The 24019-nt window shown below is 35.3% G+C and overlaps 3 protein-coding genes across 4 annotated transcripts; 2 read left to right on the top strand and 1 right to left on the bottom strand.

Annotated features, from left to right (window-relative positions):
* The first annotated feature begins 7062 nt into the window (after positions 1 to 7062).
* LOC105960492 (cytochrome P450 94C1) lies at positions 7063 to 8851 on the top strand. The gene has a single exon (XM_012984679.2). The coding sequence runs from the start codon at positions 7103 to 7105 to the stop codon at positions 8618 to 8620; it is 1518 nt and encodes a 505-aa protein (XP_012840133.2). The 5' UTR covers positions 7063 to 7102; the 3' UTR covers positions 8621 to 8851.
* A 1911-nt stretch (positions 8852 to 10762) lies between these two features.
* Positions 10763 to 16374, top strand: LOC105960491 (Transducin/WD40 repeat-like superfamily protein). 2 transcript variants are annotated; one of them, XM_088824988.1, is made up of 17 exons: positions 10935 to 11079; positions 11425 to 11741; positions 11812 to 11935; positions 12047 to 12087; positions 12191 to 12284; positions 12415 to 13187; positions 13596 to 13673; positions 13773 to 13901; positions 14214 to 14286; positions 14441 to 14480; positions 14613 to 14685; positions 14804 to 14869; positions 14987 to 15061; positions 15141 to 15313; positions 15411 to 15457; positions 15613 to 15823; positions 15922 to 16374. In XM_088824988.1, exons 2-17 carry the CDS (start codon positions 11467 to 11469, stop codon positions 16152 to 16154), a joined length of 2505 nt encoding a protein of 834 aa, XP_088681114.1. In that variant the 5' UTR covers positions 10935 to 11079; positions 11425 to 11466; the 3' UTR covers positions 16155 to 16374. The 2 variants fall into 2 exon arrangements, with proteins under 2 accessions (XP_012840132.2, XP_088681114.1); XM_012984678.2 differs by lacking the exon at positions 13596 to 13673 and having other exon boundaries at positions 10763 to 11079.
* Positions 16375 to 21333: 4959 nt separating this feature from the next.
* On the bottom strand, positions 21334 to 23679 carry LOC105960458 (Basic-leucine zipper (bZIP) transcription factor family protein). The gene is made up of 6 exons (XM_088824989.1): positions 23419 to 23679; positions 23026 to 23187; positions 22862 to 22939; positions 22555 to 22620; positions 22392 to 22457; positions 21334 to 22309 (listed from the first exon to the last, which is right to left on the bottom strand). Exons 1-6 carry the CDS (start codon positions 23629 to 23631, stop codon positions 21716 to 21718), a joined length of 1179 nt encoding a protein of 392 aa, XP_088681115.1. The 5' UTR covers positions 23632 to 23679; the 3' UTR covers positions 21334 to 21715.
* Between the last annotated feature and the right edge of the window lie 340 nt (positions 23680 to 24019).

Here is a 24019-nt window from a genome sequence, read left to right as displayed (position 1 = left end):
CACTCGAAATGATAAAAGTCTAAACTAGGTATTTTTTTTACATGAAAAATGGCAAATGAAATACTTTAGCTCCCCAACATGGCCCATAAGGTAAAAGTATATAAATATTCATTGGTGTATTTCTTTGGGAAAAAATCGGATTTTCTGAAATTAAACCGGATTGGAAATAAAAAATTTTAAGTATTTGTTATATTCTAATTTCAATCCTTTTCTGAAATTAAACCGGATTGGAAATAAAAAAATTCAAGTATTTGTTATATTCTAATTTCAATCCAAAACACTCGGAAAGTATCTGAAATCGAAATTTTGAAAATTGGAATGAGAAAAGTTATTCCCAAATTGGAACTTTTGGGATCAAAATCAACGAAAATTGTAAATTCCATTCCAACTTTCACCCTTACTATAATAAGGGTTATCTTATTTTTAATCGTACGTTAAAAAGGTAACACCGTTAATATAGTAGTGCATTTACATATTTGCCCTCAATTATGTTTGCAGCATTGCGGTTGTACCTTTGGGGTACAACCACATTAAGCACGCATATTATGTGGTTCAAGAAGAAACGCGTGAGAAGGTCACCAAAATCTTATCTTAATTTTATATTATTGTTTTTTCATGAAATTTGTGAAGACTCTAGCAAAAAAATGTATATTTTCTATTGACCTATTCCATTGTTTATAAAAATTTAATTAATTCATTCTTTTACATAATGTATATCTTCTATCTTAAATCTTGTAATTTATTTTATTAAATTTCAATGAATTATATATATATATATATATATATATATATATATATATATATATATATATATATATATATATATATATATATATATATATATATATATATATATATATAGAGAGAGAGAGAGAGAGAGAGAGAGAGAGAGAGAGAGAGTTATTATTATTTTTATAATAATTTTATAATTAAAATAACTATAAATTTTCTAGTGTTTTTTTCTTGGGTAATTATGAAAACATTTAAGGACTTTTTTGCAACATAGTTGAAAATTACAGAACAGTCGTAGATTTCACGTCTGTGTTGGCACACGTGAATTACATGGTCATGAGCCCCAAGATTTTTTTTCTTCAGATCACATGAGGTTTATGTGCTAAGATTAATAATTGAGGGATGTGTTAGCAATTCAATATAATACGTGGGGTACATAATGCAATTAACTCAACTTATATGTGTGTGCCATCATCTGGTGTAGGGATGTTCACAAGTTCTAAATTCATGGAATAACTTTACCGTATCAAATGTATTTTTTTCTTCCTTTCTAACCTTATTAATTCAACTCTAAGCATTAACTTTCTCTTATAAATATTAAATTATAAGGGTTATTTTAGTTATTTTTATGTGATTTTACATAATATTTGTGTAAATATGAAAATGGACAATTATTTAGAAAAGAGAAAGAATATTTATTAGTGATTCGATCAGATGATCTTTGTATTTATGCTCATATATATATATATATATATATATATATATATATATATATATATATATATATATATAAAAGGGTTCATTTGATATACACCTCTCATATGAAAAATATATAGGGATATGTTAACCTCTAAAAATCTTCTTTTGAGATATCCCTGGAGAGGCAATAGTACTATTGTTATGAAAACATTTAAGGACTTTTTCTTGGGTAATTATGAAAACATAAAGTTATTTAAGGACTCTAAAAACCTATGTTACTACATGTGACTGTAGTTATTTATAATTATCTATAATTATATAGTGACATAAAGTTTAGACTATTGTAGCATGAATCCAACTTCACAAGGCACTTCATCGCATCTTATTCTCTGTTTGTCATAAAATTATAATAAAAGCAAAACCTGCAACAAAAAATACGAGTTACATAGCAAAAAAGAACGTGCGAGTTAGATTACATGAAAAATACAAAAGAAAATGATTTTTTTTGTTGATAAATTTACTGAGCTAAAATCAACTACAAATGACTATAGTATACTACAAGTCCTATAGTCATGTATAGTTATATGTAGCCATGACTATACATGACTACATATGACTGTATATGACTAAATAACCACTACTGATTAAATTTCTACTACGACAAACAAAGCTCTCACACTTGAGGCATTTCGAAACATCTTCAAATAAATACAAAAAGAAATTACATATATTTATAATAAAAAAATTAAATTAATCCAAAGAAAAAGATTTTAATATTAATTGTTCACAGATCTTCCAAAATTCAAAAACATAGTAGATCTGGTTTTTTTTTTTTTTGATAAATGCAGTAAATATATACAATCAAACACCACCGGTTCCAGATCTGAAATTCCCCATTAGATCTGACTACACATTGTCGGACACAATTTAAAATTTTCGAATTCAGTTGGTTTTCATAAAAAAAAAACAATTAAAAAAGGTGAAATAGTAAGAATTCAGAGCTTAAAAAAATAAATTAAAGATGGATGGACATTCATAAATTAAAAACATAACTTAAAAAGGTGAAGTGGATGATTTAATACGGAGTTCAAGGCGGTGGGAGGAGCAACGACGGCCGGCACAAGGCCGTGGCGGAGCAGCGACAAGTCAGTGGTGGAGCAGCGACGACGGCAGCGTAAGGAAGTGAGTGGAGCAGCGGCAAGGCGGCGCAAGGAGGTGGGGGAGCAGCCGCGGCGGCGGAGGGCTGTGGGCAGAGAGAGATGAAGAGAGAGAAATAAAGAGAAGAGAGAGAGAGTTAGGGAGAGAGAAAAAAAAAGAGAGAGAGTGGGAGAGGGGAGAAATGACGGCTAGAAAAATGTGGGAGGGAGTGGGAGAAAAGATTAAGGGTTAGGGTTTTAAATTGTAACTAAAAGGGCAAACTGAGTATTTTAATTTATTTAGGGGAGTCTATCAAATTAAGATTAAAATTTAGGTTTTTTATTAGGGAAGAAAAATTCATAAAATATATCCCTATATATTTTCAAAATTAGGATATCCCACGTTTCCATATATATAAAGTATAGTGGACTTACATGAATACATATATTTATTACATGTATGTTTCAAAGATTTATAGAATATTTGTTGTCGATGAATAAAAACCTCACGTACTAAATGGCATAGTATATATTTGGCCCACCATTACATTGTACTACCCAAATTAAAAATGTCGGTTATATGTATATATATATAGCCAGCACGCAATGTTGACTGTTTCTATTTGAAATACTAATATTAAATGATATATTTTACTAAAACTTTAAATTTTTGGTTGAGATAGTTATTCAACAATTCCACAGCCACCCATTTAAAATATTTCAAGTGCAAGACTTCTCCACTTGAGGGGTCATATTGACAATTAAGGGTGGTTTGTGCGATTTTCAGGATATTTGTGGTGATTTGTGCAATTTTTAGCATATTTTAAGCAAAAAAAAAGTTTCATATAAATTTTATTGTTTTTCTAATTAAAACCAACATTTTTTTCCAACACGCATAAATCAAAATCAATTTATATGATTAGCAAAGATAATAGGGGTAATATGCCTCACACCCCTCAAACCAAACCTAATTAGATATGAGTGACAATCTCAAATAAAACATTTTAACTACACCCTTATTTTAAAATAAAAATTGAGACACATCCTTTATTTTTTATTTAATCCAAAAATACCCTTACAATACCTAATAAAAATCATTCTTTCTCTCTCTTCCCCTCCCCTCTATCTCACGCCGCTCAACAACCCTCACCTATTCTGATTTTCTCGTTTCTCCCCCACCTCTCTCTCTCTCTCTCTCTCTCTCTCTCTCTCTCTCTCTCTCTCTCTCTCTCTCTCTCTCTCTCTCTCTCTCTCTCTCTCTCTCTCTCTCTCTCTCTCTCTCTCTCTCTCTCTCTCTCTCCATGAAGGCAGCCGGTCTCTCTCTCTCTCTCCATGAAGGCCGCAGGTCTCTCTCTCTCTCCATGAAGGTCGGCGGCGACGGCTGCTGTGTTTACGACTAGGGTTGACGAGATTGGGTGTTGTTGGGTGCTAGGGTTTGACAGTACACCGTAGTAGACTATAGTACATTGTAGTATACCATAGTCTATATGGTATACTACAATATTGACAACAAATAAATTTAAAAAAAAAAATTAAAATATATGTAGCTTGAATTAACAAAAACGAAAAATATTTTTTTTCGTAATTTTCAATATCATGTAGGATTTGTTTTTTAATAATAGTGTAAAAATTATAGTACACCATAGTATATCATAGTGCACCATAGTATTTTTTAAAATTTGCTGAATTATTTTAACAATTTTGTTTCCCGTAGTTTCCAATAAAATATAAAAAATAAGGGAAAAAAACGGTTTATAATAATGTAGAAAATGTTAGAGTGAAAATTGAAAAAATAAAGATGAGTGAAAGGGCATTTTCGGAATAAATTTTATAAAGGATGTGAAGCAAATGTTTAGTTGAGCTTGTCATTTAGTTCTAATTAGTTTTATCACTAGGGACCTATATCTTAAGACCCCAAAGTAATAAAACCGACACTAGCATTTCTAAGAACTACGACTTTTGTCCTAGTTAATAATTTAATATTGAAACTTCAATTTAGATTTATTTTAAATGAATGGTTTCACATTAAAAAAATTAATTTTTACATGTTTATTGTATTATTGTTATATGATATATATTTTGTACTATTTTTAATAGTTAATCAAATATCTTACTATATGATCCGATCTGTGGAGGAAAACGATACACGATGTTTTCCGATATGATAACCGTGGTTAGAAATATGCCCTAGTTATTATAGGGCCAGCAAAAGTTGAGCAACAAATATCTAATTTAATTTGAAGGGTCAAATAATTAAGGTTATCAATTGTAATGAAATCCATGGTCCATGCATATATATAAATGATGTATATATCATAAGTTATGTATGTTCCAACATAATGTACGTATAATTAATGAGACGTCAAGTTGAATAATTTCATATGGTCTACATAAGAAGTTGCATTTTATAGGGAACTTTCTTCACCACCAAAACATTTAGATCTAACGTACGTGGTGGTTGTAGAAGTAATTACGGTGGCATGGCGGTGGCGGTGGCGGTGGCGGTGGCGGTGGCGGTGCTTAGACGGATTTTATTTTACCAATTAAGTATATGAGTTTTGTAAAATTTATTCCAAAACTGTCATTTTCACACAAAATTCGAATATATATTCCCCTAGTAACTTCTCACATGATTTTTGCATTTTGCTCATGTTTTTATCATTTTGGATGAATTATTATTTTATACTTTTTTTCTTTTATTATAATGAAAAATATGTTTTCGTTTTCATTGTAGACTTTTTTGTACTATTACAAAAACCTTTACATAATATTGAAAATTACATAGAAAAAATAGCATTTAAAAAAAATTAATTTACATAATTTTGATTTTTGTATTTGATTTTTTGTCGATAAATGCAGAATATAAAGTCGACTGTAATCACTCATAGTGACCCAATAGTCATTTGTAGTCATCTAAATTTTAAATCCAACTTCACAACACACTCTGCACATATTCACTTGTAGTCATCCCCGTAGTCACTTGTAGTCATTGGTAGACAAGTATAGTCATTCTGAAATTCTAGATCCGCCCTTTTGAACCCTAGCGAGCCGACCTCTTGATTCACAACACCGTCGAACACCTTTTGAACCCTAGTGAGCCAACCTCTTGAGCCGACAATTATAATCATTCCAAAAACCTAGTTTCCCCTACCAAACTCTAGCCGCAGACCAAACCCTAGCGGCATTAAAGAGCTCTAGGTTGATCCAGCCAACTCCCACCCCAATTTGAATTCACACCCCTGCCTCCAACGCCAAATCCAATCACAACAACACCACCGTCCTCCGTTCGCCCAACAGTACCCCTTAATCACCAAACGTTAGAAAATCCAAACTCCACAATTAGAAATAGTAAAAAAAGGAGTACGATGAGATGAATCTAACAATGGTAGAACCTATAGAAAGAATAGAATATGAGAAAGAGAGAAATAATAATACGTAATATAATAGAAACCCCTATTGTGTTATGGGTTGATTTACATTGAATATATAGAGAAATAATTAATATAGTTTGACTAGGTAACTAAATTTTAACTAATATATATAGGTAATCGAATCATAATAGAATCCTAATATTACAAGAGTTATTATAATATAATATACTCTAATAGAACCATCAGATTCCGATCACCGATGAGGGAGAAACGGCGCTTAGAAGCACCCATATGCGCGCACGAAAAAAATCATAACTCCACAACCACATGGCCTGAAAATGTAAATAGACAGTTAAAAAAAAGATCACGATGAGAAAAATCCAACCACTAGTAGAAAAATGGATTTTTATTACGACCATTAATCGTACAAAGAAGGTACCGAATTCGTAGTAAAAATACTTTTTGCTACGAATTTGCCATGTAGCATATACATTGCGTGAAAAAAACTTTGCTACGGTAAATCGCCGTAGCAAATAATTTGTTTGCTACAGTAAATCCTAGCATTCACTACGACTCCAAAATTGTCTCGTATTAAAATGTACCTTTTGTTACACCGTTTTACCACAGCAAAAAAAAATCGTACTAAAAAAACATTTTTCTACTAGTAAAGAGTCGTTCAACCATCAAATTCCGATCAACGGTTACGAAACATTTGTCTTCAGATCAAATAGTGCAATAATCCTGCCAATAACACTATTGTTGGTGTAAGCAAGAATTAATCTTTTTTATATGTTGGCATGAGCTACGTACTGAACTCAACTACTTTATGCATCTTTTATAACACTTGCCAATTAGTATATATATGATCACTTTTCTCATCCAAAATAAAAATAAAAATAGTATATGATCACATGCCTAATATTCTCCTTTCAATTCCTTCATTTTTTAATTATTACTCAATTCAATTATTTAGAAAGTAGGGCCTTCAACTATTATAAAATTATTAGTTTATTGAGTGTGTGTGAACATGCACTAAATGAAAATATAGAAACAAACAAGGGCCCACCAGATATTTTATTTTATTTTTGTTTCGTATATATATCTTTGCTCATTTGGATTAAATTCACTCCCCCTTTAATTAATTTGTTCCATCTTTTTTCATCCATGGAGTCTGCATCTTCTAATTGGCTTCAGTCTTTTATTCTCTTATTATTTTCTTTAATTATTATAATTATATTGCTAATTATCCGGTTGAGAAAATACTGGTGCTGCTGCAACTGTGGAATCTGCAAAGCATACATTGAATCTAGTTGGCGCGTCCGATTCCCGAACCTCTGCGATTGGTACACGCACCTCCTCAGAAACTCCCCCACGCGCACCATCCACATCCACGCTCTCAACAACACGATCACCGCCAATCCGGAAAACGTGGAGCACATGCTCAAAACCCGGTTCGACAATTACCCTAAAGGGAAACCCTTCTCCGCAATCCTCGGCGATTTCTTGGGCCGGGGAATCTTCAACTCCGACGGCGATTCCTGGAGGTTCCAAAGAAGAATTGCCAGTCTTGAACTGGGTCGGGTCTCTATCCGGGCCTACTCGTCTGACGTGGCGAATCAAGAAATCCGCCGCTACTTGCTGCCGGTTATGGAATCCGCAGCCGCCGCCGGCGGAAATGGAGCGCTGGATTTGCAGGATGTTTTTCGGAGGTTCTCGTTTTTCAGTATCTGCAGATTCTCGTTCGGGTTGGACCCGGATATCTTCGACAACCACCTGTCGCTACCGTTATCGCAATTCGCCGCCGCCTTCGATTCGGCGTCGGAGCTTTCGGCGGAGAGGGCCATGTCCGCCTCCCCGATCATCTGGAAGGTCAAACGTCTGCTCAACGTCGGCAGCGAGAGGAAACTCCGGCGGGCGATCGGGACCGTCCATGTGTTGGCCGGAGAGTTCATCTCACAGCGGCGGCGATCGGCGGATTTCAAATCCTCCGATCAAAAAAAAGATCTCATGTCGAGATTCATGGCCAGCGTCGCCGACGAAACTTATCTCCGTGACATCATCGTCAGCTTCCTTTTAGCCGGCCGTGACACGGTGGCCTCCGCCCTCACGAGTTTCTTCATGCTGGTGGCGGGCCACGCAAAAGTAGAGGCGGCGATTCTTCTCGAGGCGGAGAGAGTAATCGGGCCCCACAACGAAAACCGGCCCGCAAGCTACGAACAACTAAGAGAGCTCCACTACCTGCATGCAGCGGTGCACGAGAGCATGAGACTATACCCACCGATCCAGTTCAACTCCAAGTTCTGCTCGAACGACGATGTTTTGCCGGACGGCACCTTCGTGAAGAAGGGAACTAGGGTTACTTACCACCCCTACGCAATGGGCAGAATGGAGGAGATTTGGGGGGCCGATTGCTTGGATTTCAAGCCGGAAAGATGGCTTAATAAAGATGGAGTTTTCTTTCATGATCAAAACCCTTTTAAATACCCGGTTTTTCAAGCCGGGATTAGGGTCTGTTTGGGGAGAGAAGTCGCTCTTGTCGAAATCAAAACCGTCGCGATTTCACTTCTGCGAAGGTTCCGTCTCGAATTGGCCGACGAGAATATTCCAAGATTCTCGCCGGGGCTAACCGCCACTTTTCGCCACGGCCTGCAGGTTCTTGTTCGAGCTCGGATCCAACCGTAAATAATTTATATATTAAAGAAGCTCAAAATAATTCAACAAGAACTAATATTATATATACTGTGAATTCGATCCTCCTCAAGTAAATTAATTAATGGGGTCATTTACCACTAGTTGATTTTGAATTTTACATGTATTATTATGTAAATATATGCATGTATGTACATGATTATCTGGTCTGTATTCATATATATGGAAGTAAGATGTTATATCTGATTATTTATACTTGGTGAATTTAAACTGTATAATTAATGAAATAACTATACACTAAGCACACATACAGACGGGTGTGTGTGATTATGTAAATATATATGATCACATGGAAATGTGTGTGAAATAGTTAGCAATTGTCTAGAAATAGATTTGCTTAGATTTGTTCGTACATGCATGTGATTGATCTCTTTCAAAGATTAATATTTTTGTACCCTTTGGTCTGTTTGATTAATATTCCTATGTTCATGATATTATTACATACACGTGGGCGAAGAATTGTTGTTTTTTTCTTTTCTTTTTTACACATGCTAAAACTTTTTAGAAAGCATATATATCACGAGCGAGGTCTCTCGTGATTTTTTTGAGGAGGAAGAGGTCATTTCCATTAAAAGAAACTACATTTTGAGACAATACGCGTGAATCGTGTACAATCGCGGTTTCTTGCAAACGCTCATAATGGAGGGGAGTCGATGGGTGATATCGTATTTAGAAATTCTAATAATCTTGAATAGTTGTTCGAGTCATCACACATACTGATCGCCTCCCGATAAGCTAGAATTGGTTGTAGTCCGATGTATGCATGCGTCGCTGTAATCGTTGGAATGCGCAAGCACTAACCTCAAACTCGACTATGCTATTGGAAGCCCGACATACTAACATTCCTCGTAGTTGTGTTCACTATTGATCGACACATAATTTATGTGTTTTTCTTCATGTATTAATCATTAGAAATAGGTATGTACTTTGCAGGTGTATGTTTAATTATTTTTCTGTTGTGTAATTATAAATGAATTATTAAATAAATTTCTGAACAAATATTAGGCTAAGTCACTTTGGATACGAACACGTATACTATCCACTGTCTAAATTTCAAAAAATGATACTTCTCACTCAAATTTTAAATGGGCACGTGTTTAATAATTTAATTTTCATTTGAAGTTAATTGTGTAATTGCAAATGATATTTAAAGCTTGCACACAAAGTGTTTGGTGAATTGCCGGAACAAATTTGCAGATCAGATCATTTTGCTTATATTCTTACCATACTCATCTACCAATCACTCCATCACTATGACATGCAAGAAGCAACAAGTTGACTCGTCCACCTCCGTTGCTAAAGGCAAGCAACCGGCAACTTCGGAGCGTCGTCTCCCCAGGCGACGATCTTCTACGTTAAACGGTATGCAGAGAGAGACAAGTAAATTTGTTAGTATTTTTGTTTTTTTAACTGTCCTAGCTCGTATTAGTGAAAACTGTAATGTAGAATTTAGAGATGAATCATGATTCATGAAGAAGCTTTTGGCTAATTTCTGATTTAATTTTTTTTTTGCATGAATTATATATGTGATTTTATTAATTAACTATGATTTTAGTAGTTCATACAATAACCAAAATAATTTTAATAGTCATTACATCAATTAGTTATGATCTTATAAGTTAATTTCAAATTTCATTAATCAACTTTAATTTTAATTGATTAATTTAATAGTTGATTAATATATTAAAAAAAAATAGAAAGGGGGGAAATAGAACCGCATCTTATCTTATACTCCCTCCGTTCCTATATAATTGTCGTTTTTAGCTTGTGCACAAGGATTAAGGATCTCAATAAATGTTGCTTAATTTTAGAAAAATATATGTTCTTATACTAAAATGCCCTTGCCAATACTTAATGTGAGAGAGTGTTGGAGATAGTTAATAAGGGTAAAAATGATAATTACACAATTAATGCAGTATTGGAAATGTAAAGTGACAGATAATATGGAACAAAAAAAATTTAGAAAAGAGACGGTTATTGTGGAACAGATGGAGTATCTTATATCTTCCTACCTTATTGCTACTTATATAATTATTTATTTTTAATATTTTTTCCTCTACTAATTTCTAACTATAATTTTCAACAATTATTAATCTCCTATTTTTCATCAATATTATATCAAATCTTAAAAGATAAAACTAGAAATTCAATACGAATAATACCACATTATTAAATTTCCTTATTATGTATGAAATTGATTAATTTTTGTGACTATTTAAATAATATCCGGTGCGATACGTGGGGAAAATGCTAGTAGCTTAATTAAAGAAAAATAAAACCCTAACTTAAAAACGATTTGTCTCTCAAAAAACTCACAACGATTATTGTCGTATTCCGTGAAAGACGAGAGTACCAGAATCCCCCGCCATTACCGGCGGCGCGACGACCAGCCACCACCACGTGCGCCACAACGATCAATTTCTGTTTATTTGGTGACTCTTACTCTCGTTTTCTCTCCCATTCTGTTTCAATTTTTGTCTGTTAATTGGTAATTGCCGATTAGGAACTACTTCCTGTGAATTTTTTTTCCCAATCAAGAGTGATTTTCTGATGAAATCAAATCCTAGATATTATAAAGTTGATTAGTGTTAATATAACTTTCTTACATTGGTGGTTGATTGAATTAAAATGGTAGTTGATAGGCAGTTGGAGTTGAATTCATACGAAGGGAATGTAGTGCGATTATCTATTAGTTTAAATGTTAATACATTTTTTCAATTAAGTTTTTGTATTCTAGTCTTCAGTTAACTCATTGTCTATTTGTTTGTTTCTTTTAGGTTTCCTTCAGCGTTATTCTTGATTGAGTTGAACCCCCTCCCATGGAAGAAGAGGACGAAGGAGATGTGGAGTTCAACACCGACGCTCCCATTTCCCAATCATTTAATCGAAAGAGAAAAACAATCAACGAGAACCCTGCCCAATTGCCGCCCGCCGATGGTCCACCGGAAATCGCAGTTTCTGAATTCGAATACTCTGTCGAGAATCACTTCAACTACGTTGACAAAGTAGCCAAACTCTGTTCACACCCCGAAACACTCGACCCTCCCGACCAAGCCGACATTAAACGGATCTCCAATTCTATAACTTTCTTGAGGTAGCCGAGTAATTCTAATTTATTTTTATTTTTTGTTGTATTAATTTTATGTGTGGAATGATGGTTGCAGGGAGTGGAGGGATTTTAATTATGGCCCGCGAATTGTGAGGTTTGCTTGCCAATATAGTTCCAAGGAGAAAGATGTAATTGGTGGGGCTACCTTGCACCAATTTTCATCTGCATCTGTTCCGAAGGTATTTTGCAGTCCAATTTTCTTTTTTTTCCTTTTTAGGTAGAATGTATCATTGTTTCGAAAACTTTTCGAGTGAATTACTTGATTTAATTTACCGGTTTGGGTACTGCAGAAGGAGACACGAAATGGCGACGAATCTGATACTGAATCCAGGTAGGTTCAATCTTGAGATGGGCATATGAGATATGTTACGATATGTTTTTCCTTGTAAATTTAATATATTCGGTTACTTATAATTGAAATTTTATTGTTTCAGCAAAGACTTTGTAATGCATGTCGGCGGTGCAGTTTGGGCGTTAGACTGGTGTCCTACAGTTGATTGCAATACGGAGAATCATATCAAGTCCGAGGTAATTGTCACTTGGTTCTCTCGTGTTTGCTATCCCATCTTTTGAGCGTGGCCTCGTCGAAATTGCTTATTGGGGTGACTAATATTGATTATTAAACTGCATTCTACTTTTCTTGAAATTGACTCTGCAGTTTGTCGCTGTGGCTGCTCATCCGCCCGAATCTTCACATCACAAGATCGGTGCCCCTTTAACTGGCAGAGGTGCAATCCAGATATGGTGTTTGTTAACTCTATACGTAAAAGAAGATGCGGCTTCGAAAGGGACAAAAAAGCCAAAACCGATTTCCCAAGAACTGGCAACAGTCAACGATCCGAATAAAGTACCAAAGCCAAGAGGGAGACCAAGAAAGAAACCCATTACCGATACTGTCGAGAAGATTGATAGGCCAAGAGGGCGACCAAGAAAAACTCCGATTAACGATACTGTAAAGAAGATGGATACTGATCCTCAATTTGCAGAGTCTCTCGCCATTGAATACCCTACGGGCTCGCCTAATGATTGTAGCCAAAAAACGGAACATGCAAATGCATTGTTGTTGGATGGTCCTAAAGGCGGAGGAAATAAATCAAAGTCGCAAAAAGGAGCCCAGGTCCACAGTAATGGTTCGTCTATTCCCAGACAATGTGAACAGAGAGAATCTGCCCTTGTGAATCCACTAGTATCTGCAACGAGCTTCGGTTTAGATTCCACGAGCCCTCATAAGAACGTTGGATCTTGTGATGCTAATACTTTTAAGAATTCGATTCCCGTGGATGTTGAATTGCCTAGAATGATGCTATGTTTAGCTCACAATGGAAAGGTTGCATGGGATTTAAAGTGGCGGCCGGTCGATGTTCATGGCCCTGCTTCGAGGAATATAATGGGTTATCTTGCTGTCTTGCTTGGGAATGGTGCACTAGAAGTGTAAGATATCCTCACTTGCAGTTATATATTTTTATTTTATTTTTCTTCACGGTACCGTAAGAATCACCAATTATGAAACTTCAGTTTATAATTCACCTAGTTATGTATCTGAACTAATTACGGCAGCATGTCAATGAAGATGTCTCAAAACTCAATGTAGAACAATGTAGAACATTCGTACATTATGTCAGAAATTCGTCTATCATATATGCCTACTTTTTAAGCAACAAATATTATATACCTACTCCTAGTAAATTTAAAACAAACAAGATATTTTAACATATTTATCTGGGTTGTTTGCACGATCTTGTTCTTCCGCCTTTATGTATATATACGGCCATCTGGCAAGAAAATCGAGCAATTTTTATGTAGGTTGTAGAACTAACATAAATGACCTTCTTTATGCAGGCCTATGACTGGCCATGCTAAAAGAATGGGATACAGCCAGACTAGGGTACTAGCTCTCGTCATAGCACAAATTTATAAGTCTCTTTTGTCTGCATCATTCCCAATATTTAAGTGAAAATATCGTTTGATGTATTTCTTATAAATTTATCATGGCTAAATTGTAAATATGATGTGCAGGTGGGAGGTCCCTCTTCCCCATGCGGTGAAACTCGTGTATCCTGCTTCTCAGGAGCGAATTGATCCTCGCTTCATCAAATTGAAACCGGTATTCAGATGTTCGAAGCTGAAGTGTGGTGATAGGCAAAGGTAGTTTTGCACTAAGTACATTTCTAAGTTCGTTTGTTGAGTGCTTCAAACTCTTATCGTAATTTTTCGTTCGCATGGAAGAGTTGTTTTTCGTAAAGGATGTTATTTTGTTGTTCATATTGTACTATCAAGGCAGTGAATATATATTGCCGATGACATGATGAAGCCTCGGCGTTGCAGTATGCTGCATTTTAATTTGACTCTGTTTTTTTTATATGGCGATGATAAATGTACGTACTATACGAGTATACTACTTCAGTATGTACTTGCTTTTTATGCCTGACTCGTCTCTTGTCACTCTTTTAATCGCAGTATTCCTCTAACATTGGAGTGGTCTGTGTCGGCTCCCTATGATACGATTGTAGCTGGATGTCATGATGGAGTGGTAATGTTCAGTTTTATATATTTTTCTTTTTATGTATAAACATATGCATTTAAATTTATAAAGATGAGAACTTTCTAAATACTTTTTGTTAAAATCAATTCTCTTTGAGATTCTCCGTTGGCTTGTAACCCGTTTCTTACTTCTGTAAATACAGGTGGCTTTATGGAAGTTTTCGGCTACCGATTCATTAACAGGTAGCGCGGAATAAGAAAAAAATCATTTCACCTTGATACGTATTTTCATCCATTTTGCATACGGAAGAAAGACAGTGATTCTGTACGAAATTTGTTTCCCAAAGCAGTTTCCTTATGTTTATTTTTCTTCAGACACGAGACCTTTGCTTTCCTTCAGTTCAGACACCGGTCCTATTAGAACACTGGCATGGGCACCTAATCAAACGTCAGTAAGACTACATGGATTAGTTTTCCGCATCTAACCCGTTTATTCATTTATAGTTTATACATGTTCTATTAGTTTTTCGGATAATTTATAATTTATCTTTGCTTAATATTTGCAGCGATCTCGAGAGTGCAAATGTAATTGTCACTGCGGGTCATAAAGGCTTCAAATTTTGGGACATACGGTGTGCATATTATATACTTACATGAACACCCCTGCAGATAAGGACACTTGTCAGGAGTTCTATTTTATGATTCTAGACAATATTAATTTTTCTTAAATTTTCTTTTTTAAATCCCAGTGATCCGTTCCGTCCATTGTGGGACCATGCTATGCAGGGGGTCACTTACGGTTTGTCTTGGCTGCGTGATCCAAGGTATAGGTTTAATCATTCACGAGACGAATTCCATCTCCATTTGAGCACACTCAAATTTGTCATTAAATTGTACCTGCAGATGTGTCTTTGGTTCCGTCGATGACGGAACACTGTGGTTTCACCGTCTAGAGAACACAGCCTCTGATATTCCAATTACTGGCAAATGTGTTGCTGCAGCAACAAAGCAGGGTTTCCACAGTTTCGACTGTTCCCCGTTCTCAATATGGAATGTTCAAGCTTCTCCGCTGACAGGTTTGGAACTTAATATATATATATATTTCTAGTTTCGTTTTCTTTTTTCACTAAAACGTGTGATAAAGTAACTGATCAATTTGATTTCACTTGCTAGGCGTGGTTGCATATTGTGGTGAGGCAGGAACAACCCTTTGCTTCCAGGTGAACATTTTAAAACGGGATTTTTGTTGCCCTTCTAAATGCGAAAGGGACACGTTGAATGGCATCTTATATAGTTATATTTGTATATTGATCGAGAACCTTCCAGAAGTTTCACCTGCTAACTTTAGGCGCTTGTCGTTTTTACTTTTGAGCAGCCAACAGCCAGATCGGTGAAGGACCCTTCGCGAAACCGTAGAACCCACTTGCTCTGCGGATCACTGTTGGAGGAGGAAGATGCCCTTATTGTAGCAACTCCATCGACTAGTACTTCTCACTCTAGAAGATACCCGGGCATGAAACGGTCTGGCGGAGCAAAAGACCTAGAGAAAAAATTCAAGGAACAGATAAATAACGAGCAGCCGCTTGGTAATTTTCGTGACCCACATATTTGATTTATGCAAATTTCATTCTCTCTTAAAAACATGTTCGAGTTTTTCTTTTCTTTTTTTTTTTTTTAATGGCAGCTATATGTTGGCGAGGCGATCTTGAAGAAACAAAGAAACAGGAACCTAAATCGAAAGAAACAAACAAGGATCAGTTGAAAAATGACAACAAAAGAGAAGTTTTTCCCGGGAAAAACGTGGCCATTCATAGAGTGAGATGGAATGCGAATAAAGGCAGTGAGAATTGGCTGTGCTACGGAGGAGCTGCTGGTTTGCTACGCTGTCAACAGATCGATTCGTCTCTTCTCCAATAGTCGTAGGGTTAGTTATGCTTCTGTTGTACTATAGTGTTGTACCAGTATGAATATTTATTTGTGTTAGGCTTTTTAGATAATTTTAGAAAATACAGTCAATTTTATTCAAGTAAGTTAATATCTAATATAGTATCTATATTTACGAATACTGTATATTAAGAGTAGAGGTGGCATTAAAATGTTCGTCAAGTTGGAATCAAGTAATTAATTTTACTAGCAATATATTTTCTAACATGAAGTTTTTAAGTGAATATGAAGGTGATTATAGAAAACTAATATTTAATGACAATGTTTATTGTATATTACTTATATGCTTCACTAAAGATTATTTATGAAGGTAATTTATTGTAAAATAATTTTATTTCATTAAACATTTCGTTTGACATTGTTTTTGTAATGGGTTACTTATTTTGTATGACAATTTTCCAAAATATGCGGGTCACTCGCAATGTATTGGATTCGGTATATGTTGTTAAGTCCGTTCTTATCAAACACAATTTCAATAATAAATTTGCTATAAATGAAGAATTTGAATTAATTATGCATTTTGGTTGTACGCACTGGGACCAAGGATGTACTCGCCTTTTGTATACAAAATCTCATTCATTAATATTTTGACTTAATTAATTACTTACACCAAACAAGATAATTTTTGGTATATTTTTCTACTAGTTTGTATAGTATGTCAACTTTTGGTCTCACAATTTCAAGGACATTTTTTTTCTAAAATCTCAATCAAGTATAATCACTTCAAAAGTGTCCGATATTTCGATTTGTGCGCGTTATATATTATAAGTGGAGAACAACTTTTTTTTGTTCCAGTTTATGAAATTTCAATTTCTCATTTTTGCTAATTTATTTTGAAATTAATTTTGCACTTTTGCAAAAACTTGGAAATCGAAAGTGCTAATTTCCATCCAATTTCAACCCCTAAACTACGCCCAACTTTGTTTTTGTTTTCTTCATAATGGGCCATATAAAAGACCACATATGTGCGACATAATTATTTATTTATTTATAAGTTAGTTTCTAATATTTCCTTTGGATAAAATCAGCAAAAAGTTAGTACAATTAAGAGTGGAGAAGTAGAACTAAGAAGAGTATGCAAACAAGAGATTTTCTTAGTAGAATATTCGGTTAGAGCCAATTAGGCGAGAGAAATGGTCGCTTCAGGTCCCTAATTTTAGAAAAAAAATTAGGGGCCCCCAAATAATATTTAATATTAATACTAAAGATATTTAAAATATATAAATTAATAGTTCAACAATTTGAAAATTCATAAATATTTTATCTTACATAGTTTAAGTATTTGTTGGAAATGCCTACACTTATTTTTGCATTTGATGTGATTGAAATGTCTTAGATTAGTTAGATATTGAGTTATTCTATCAACTTTTTATCTATTTCAAGATTAAAAAAAATAAAAAATAAAAAATAAAAACAATTCCAGCAATCTTTGCATTTTTTTAATAATCTACATTGTCTATCTCTAACTTCAAAGAGTTTCGGCAAGTTGAAATATATAATAGTTTATTTTATTATATTTAAACAAATGTTACATATATTCACTTGTTCAATAATATTTCTATGATCATTTAAAAAAAATGATTATTTTGTAGACCCCCCTCATTTTCAAATTATATAAAACTAACTACCAAGTGGATTACACTCTAGGTGAAACCCCCCTCATTTCGAAAATATTTTGACATAACCCCCCTGGGATACCCTGAAGTTCCTATAATACCCTTCTAAAATCAGTTTTAACCCTAGCCACTCACGGTCTCTCTCTTCTTCTCCCAGATTCAAAATCCCGCCTCTACAAACCTCTCACCGGCGAAATTTCTTCCCGGAGCCATAATTCTCTCTCCGGTGGTCGGAATTCGATGGTTTAACTACTGTTGGATTCCTCTCGTCGAGCTCTTTCTTTTGGTGGTGATTTCATTTAGTTTCGAGCGCGGATCTGTTTCTGCAATTTTTTTTTCATTCAAGGACGGTGGTCTTGCCGGAGCTTTATTTTGTGTTCCACCCGTCGAAATTTGACGGGTCATCCACCGTTGGATTCCTCTCGTAGGGATCTATATCTTGATGGTAATTTCGTTAATTTTTTTTTTTTCAGATTTATTTCTATATTTTTTTGCATTTCTCAGCAATAAACTCTCTCTCTATCTCTCGATCTCTTAATGTTTGGTAATTTTTGAGTGTTTTGATGTTTTTATTCAAATTTGTTGATTTGCACTAAAGTAATTTATTTTTGTTTTGAGTTTGCAATTGCAGCTTAATGAAGGCCATTGATCCTTTCCTTGAAGGTGTCAATTTTTTGTTTTTTTAAGTTACATCAGATCTGTTCAACAGATTGTATACATTACTATACAGTACTATAGTAACATGTAGTTACATGTAGTTACATATGCGTATATTTATGTATTTTCGATTTGTATTTTATTGGTTCTGATGTGATTTATAATAAAAATATTTAAATTTGTAAATTTTTGTTGGGGTTTTATGAATTTATTTTGTATAAGTAAGTATTCGTGTGTGTATACGTACAATTGATCCACTAAAAATATGGGGAAAAACGAACATAACTATGAATTACTATAGGTACTATAGTTACATGTAGTTATTTTCAGTACTGTAAACATATTGTTTTGAAAATTAAAAAAATAAAAATAAAAAAAAAATATTTTTTTTAATTCAAAAAAAATAAAAAAAAATAAATATATATATATATATTTAACAAACAGATTAATAAAAAATAATAATAATAATAATAATAATAAATAAATCAGCGAAAATGATAAATGCAGGACCATAAATGCTAAATGCAGTTTGGCCGAAAATTGCACATAAGGGTAGTATAGTACTTTCGCTTCCCCAGGGGGTATGTCAAAGGATGATTTGGGCTTGGGTTTATCTCTAGTTTATTTGGTGGCTAGGGCGGTATGTAAAATAACCCCTAAAAAAAATCGGGATTCAGCCCCAAATCTCGTAAACTTTTGATTTACCTTAACGTCGTCAGTATTTTAGTCATATTCTTAACTACTAATACAAAAATGAATTAATGTGTACACTGTATAATACAAATAGAGGCCAATTTTTACAAATTCTTAAAACTCGCCTAGAGCCCCAAATTTCTCGATAACGGTCATGGATTCATTCAATGGTTGCAACTTTTCCTCTTATTCCATTATTGTTGAGTAGTTCTAATGTAGTATTAATTAACTTGTTTGACTGACAGTGTACTACGAGAAGTTTTGTAACCGACGATGATAACGATCGGATAATAAGTCGTTTGCCCGACGATGTTCTCGTCGGCATTTTTTCTTTGCTATCGCTAAAGGAAGCAGGCCGTACTAGTGTTCTTTCGTACCGTTGGATAAACTTGTGGAAACACATTCCCTCTCTCGATTTCGACCCTGGCCGACGGAGCGAGTTAATCGGTAGTGATGTGCTCACAAAGTATTTGAAATGGGTGGACTCTGTTATCTCATCGCACAAATCCCCCACCTTAAAACAATTCAGAATCAGTTTCCCTTTAAGCAAATCAAACAGTAATTCCATCACTCGGTGGCTCGAATTCGCCTTTTCGAAACACGTCCAGAGGTTGGAGTTGGACTTTTGTATTTATTTTATAAATACCAATCGTTTTCTCCGAGGGGTACTTATTCGCCCCACCGACGAGTACGCTTTCCGACTTTAAGTCCCTCAAAGCATTGTCTTTTAAAAGCGTTGATCTCAGCGGCGGAGCTATCGAGTTCTTTTTACGTAACTGCCCTCTGCTCGAACAATTGATTGTCCATTCCGCACGGAAATTATCAAAGCTCGAAGTTTGTGGCTCCTCCCTCGTGTTAAAACACTTGGAGATAGTCCGTTGCCCATTTTTGAAATCGCTTAAAGTAGCCGCCCCGAGCCTTACTTCGCTTACAATTATGGATTTTGAGGGAGTTTCGCTCGAGAATATTCCAACGCTAGTTGATGTATCCATCACTTGTAACGATAACAATGTCTCTCTGAAAAGTTTGCTCTCCGTATTTTCTTGCTGCATTTCGCGATTGGAGACTCTTCACATAATGCTGGTGAGCTGTCATGATATACGAAAAAAAACGGACGAGCTCTGCAAATTCGCCGAGATGACTGGATTGAAGAAATTGGTAGTTGAACATTATTCATTCGATGATGAAAGTTTAAGTAGACTCGCTTTTTTGATAAGGATATCTCCTAATTTGGAGGAATTTGTTTTAAAGGTTAGTCAATTTTCTCTTTTGCACGTTTCTTTCGTTTTCGGTTTTGATTATATCAACTTATGTGTAAACAGCAAACATAAAATAAAATACGGTACTTGTATGATTTAGTCACGTGCGCAGAGTAGAGGGTTCGATGGTTTTGCAGTAAGAATGCCTAGACGAGTCTATGATGATGATGACAATGATGATGATATATGGTGTCGGCACGAGCATCTTAAAGTGTTTGAGTTTTGTGGCTATTACGGTCGCACATGTGACGATGCATTAGTCGAATGCATATTGAAGAATTGCATTGTGCTTGAGAAAATAATAATTGATCCGTGGATCGAATATTCCTACAACAGATTCAGTCGCTCGTACATGGAAAAATGTGCGAGAACCAAGGCAAAGAAACATCATGTTGAATTTGTTATTCGTTAACTTTGCGATTATTTCTTTCTTTTTTTTTTGCAATAAATAGTTAGTTATGTGTTTTGGTGCAGACTTAAGAGAATGTTAATTATAGTTCTCTTGATTTGATGCTGTTATCTTGAAATAGTAATTTTTTTCTTTAGAAGAGAAAATTCGGCAAGTAATTTTTTCCAATTTGAATTAATTTTTCACTTTTGAAAAAATTGATTATTTTTTTCTTTTCCAAAAGTGTTAAGTATGATGTAATCTGTTCCATTTTTTACCCCGATGAGTATTTGATGTAGAACCAACTAAAATTTAGTTCAATATATAGAGTTCAAATAACTTATTGAATAATTTAAATGAAAACATTAAATTCACGTCTACAATTTTCTGACCAATTTTTCTAAGTCAGATCAAATAAAATATCACGTGTTTGAATCTTAGCATACCCATTCAAAATATTCTCTACGTACAAAACTTCAAAATACAAAATGCATACATACATGTGAGGGTCTCGATTTTATCGGTGTCGATATGCAATATTAACAACCGCAAGAATAAAATTTGAAGCACAAATCTCGTTCGAAAACCATTCTTACATTCTCTAATAAAAAACATAACACGAGAAAACAAGCGGGAAAACGAGGAACTCGTGCAAAAAAAAAAAAAAACAAATAAAGCTGATCGAAAATGTATACAAACTATCACTACCAACTAATACTCTTCAACTTTTCGTTCCTACCACAACTCATGCCCTGAGTGAACTAACACTATATATATCAACATTACATCTAGACATATTCCAAATTTTATTACTCCTATCTCGATTTTATCTTCCTCGATTACTTCAAAACTGTCGTCATCCTAATTTCGTGTTATGCGAATACTACAAAAAAATTCTTCAAACCATAAGGGGGGCTTTAGTTACCGTGTATGTTGTTTTTGATAGCAATGTTTATTTTTCATCTTCATCAATTCCTTCCTCCTCCTCCGGGCAATAGTCGCAGCAAGAGCATCGTCCGAGTCTTCACGAGGGCTAACAACCGGCTCTCGATTCTCCTCCGCCGAACCGACATGCGTCGCACTCTCGGGGGCAGGAACGTCATTTGCGTTTGAAGTATCGTCCACCTGGCTATTGTTATTGTTATTGCTATTGTTTTCTTCATTGGGACGAGCCACCGAACAAGAACAAATATTGCTTTGATTTTCGGTGTTTTTTCCTTCGTTGGGAGTTTGGAAGGGTAGCAAAAAGGGTACTGGGAATAGCAATACAGGAGCCCCCATTGGGTTTTCTTGTCCTTGCGACGAACTTGTATCGTAGGAAAGATGGGGCCCGCATTGGGATTGTAAAATATCGGAAGATGGGAAAAGGGAGGGCCAAAAGCAAGAAACTAATGAAGGGCGATTATGTAAATAGATGGAATTTGCGGAAGAAGTTTCATCGGGCCTGGACGATGATGATGTGTTCGGATCTTCTTCCGGGCCCCACAGTTGTTCAGCCTTCTTTAGTTTAGCCAGCTGCAAATGCAAAACGAATGAATATATTTCAGTAGAAAAGAAAAAAAAAAACGGATTATTTTGCCGAGGTGATGAATATTACCTCTGCTTTAAGAACTTCGTTTCGGTCTTTTAAAGAATCGTACTGTTTTACCGCCACCTCTTTTTCCTATTTTTCACAATTTGTTGAACAGAGAGCGAGTTTAGTAATTTTATTTTATATATTTAAATGATAAACGAGTACTAAATCAAGAAATGGAATATACCTTCTTCAAGCTCTCGTTCTCTTCAAACAAGTAGGCTGCTTTACCGGACAACTCGAAATACAAAGCCTGGTATAAAAGTAACCACAATATCCTGATAGTTGGAAGTGGCAATAAAAACGAACACCGAATATAATAAATTAAACAAGTGTTACTACTCACTAGTAACCGCATTTTCATATTTTAAAAATGCGGAGAAATCAAAATTGCGATAAACGCTCGCAATCACGGCGGCGTGTTAACTGAATTGGATTGAATATTAAGCATGAAGTCACACTATTAACTAATTGAGTAACAATTTAATATATACCTGCCGGCGACGAATTGTCTGCCTGGCGGACTCTCTGTTTGCCAATACACGATGAAGCTTCCGAGCTTGCTTCTCAGCCTGCAACAGAGACACTATAATTAAGTTTCCGAAATGAAATTGAAAGCATAAGTTCGATAGATAAATCGGAAAATTAAAGTTTGTACCTCGGTTAGTTTCGGCCGTAACTTGGTCGATTGACAGCTTGTGCTGCACAACTGGCTGGCCGTATTTTCGACTATTTTCCGATCAGTCCTTTCAGAAACTGAAATTGCACTTGTAGAAGATACATAACTATCACCAATGTTTTGAGTAGCTACTGACTCATCCTGATACATACACAATTAATTAAATTAATTAATTAATTACTACTGGATAATTGCAATTATGCATCATAATCAACTCCATTCTCATAATCTTTATTAAGACAACATTTTTTATTGGAGAAAGTGCCGCCTTATCTACTTCATAAAGGGCAACTATATTCAACTACTTGAAAAAAAAAAAAAAAAAAAAAAAAAAAAAAACTTAGGGTTGTGTGGGTGGAAGCTAGTGCCCACCGTTGCAGGCGGAAATTGACTCTCCATCTCGCCGGAACCGACAGCGCCGCCGGGCAACGCGGAACTCCTATGCCTAGCCAACCCCGCCAGAGCTGCCGCCGCCTCAAGCTCGCAAGCCACCATCTCGCCGCCGCCGCCGACTTCCTCACACGTCTCCATGAGGTCATCCTCCCGCTCTTCCTCCGCCGCCGCCGCCGCCTTCCCGCGTTCCATTATTTCCGCCGTGATAAAAAACAAAAAAAGGATGGGAGACTCGCTCGGGACTCTGGAATTTAGAGGCATGAAAATAATTAAGAATCGGGACAATAAAGGAGACACCTCTCAGAAAGTGCGAGTCCAGCTGTGCGGAGTTGCCACGTGTCGCTTCGGCACGTGCGGGCCGAGAGCGCACGTGACGTGAGTAATTTGGTTGGCTACGAGTTTGAGGCCGATTTTGGAGGTGTCGAGTTATTGGGTGACTATTTTGGGATACATCATAATTTTTGTTTTTGTAGGGCTAAAATTTAAAATTAATTAAAAAAAAAATAAAAAAAAAAAGGTTTTGCATGAATACCAATTATAAAATAGAAGCCACTGCAACAATTTGATGAAGGATGTAAAC

This window comes from Erythranthe guttata, chromosome 10 (assembly GCF_056151865.1).
Source record: "Erythranthe guttata isolate IM_541 chromosome 10, IM_541, whole genome shotgun sequence".
NCBI lineage: Eukaryota > Viridiplantae > Streptophyta > Magnoliopsida > Lamiales > Phrymaceae > Erythranthe > Erythranthe guttata.
Note: the sequence above shows the minus strand (reverse complement) of the source record. Positions and strands in the feature narration are given on the sequence as shown.

Excerpts from the sequence above, each read along its gene's own strand:
- LOC105960492 (XM_012984679.2), top strand. The coding sequence starts at position 7,103 with ATGGAGTCTGCATCTTCTAATTGGCTTCAGTCTTTTATTCTCTTATTA.
- LOC105960491 (XM_088824988.1), top strand. The coding sequence starts at position 11,467 with ATGGAAGAAGAGGACGAAGGAGATGTGGAGTTCAACACCGACGCTCCC. Across the intron at positions 14,481-14,612 it reads GGCTACCGATTCATTAACAG|ACACGAGACCTTTGCTTTCC; the intron begins GTAGCGCGGAAT and ends ATTTTTCTTCAG. Across the intron at positions 15,314-15,410 it reads TCAAGCTTCTCCGCTGACAG|GCGTGGTTGCATATTGTGGT; the intron begins GTTTGGAACTTA and ends TTCACTTGCTAG.
- LOC105960458 (XM_088824989.1), bottom strand. The coding sequence starts at position 23,631 with ATGGAACGCGGGAAGGCGGCGGCGGCGGCGGAGGAAGAGCGGGAGGAT. Across the intron at positions 22,458-22,554 it reads AGAACGAGAGCTTGAAGAAG|GAAAAAGAGGTGGCGGTAAA; the intron begins GTATATTCCATT and ends TGTGAAAAATAG. Across the intron at positions 22,310-22,391 it reads ACGAAGTTCTTAAAGCAGAG|CTGGCTAAACTAAAGAAGGC; the intron begins GTAATATTCATC and ends TTGCATTTGCAG.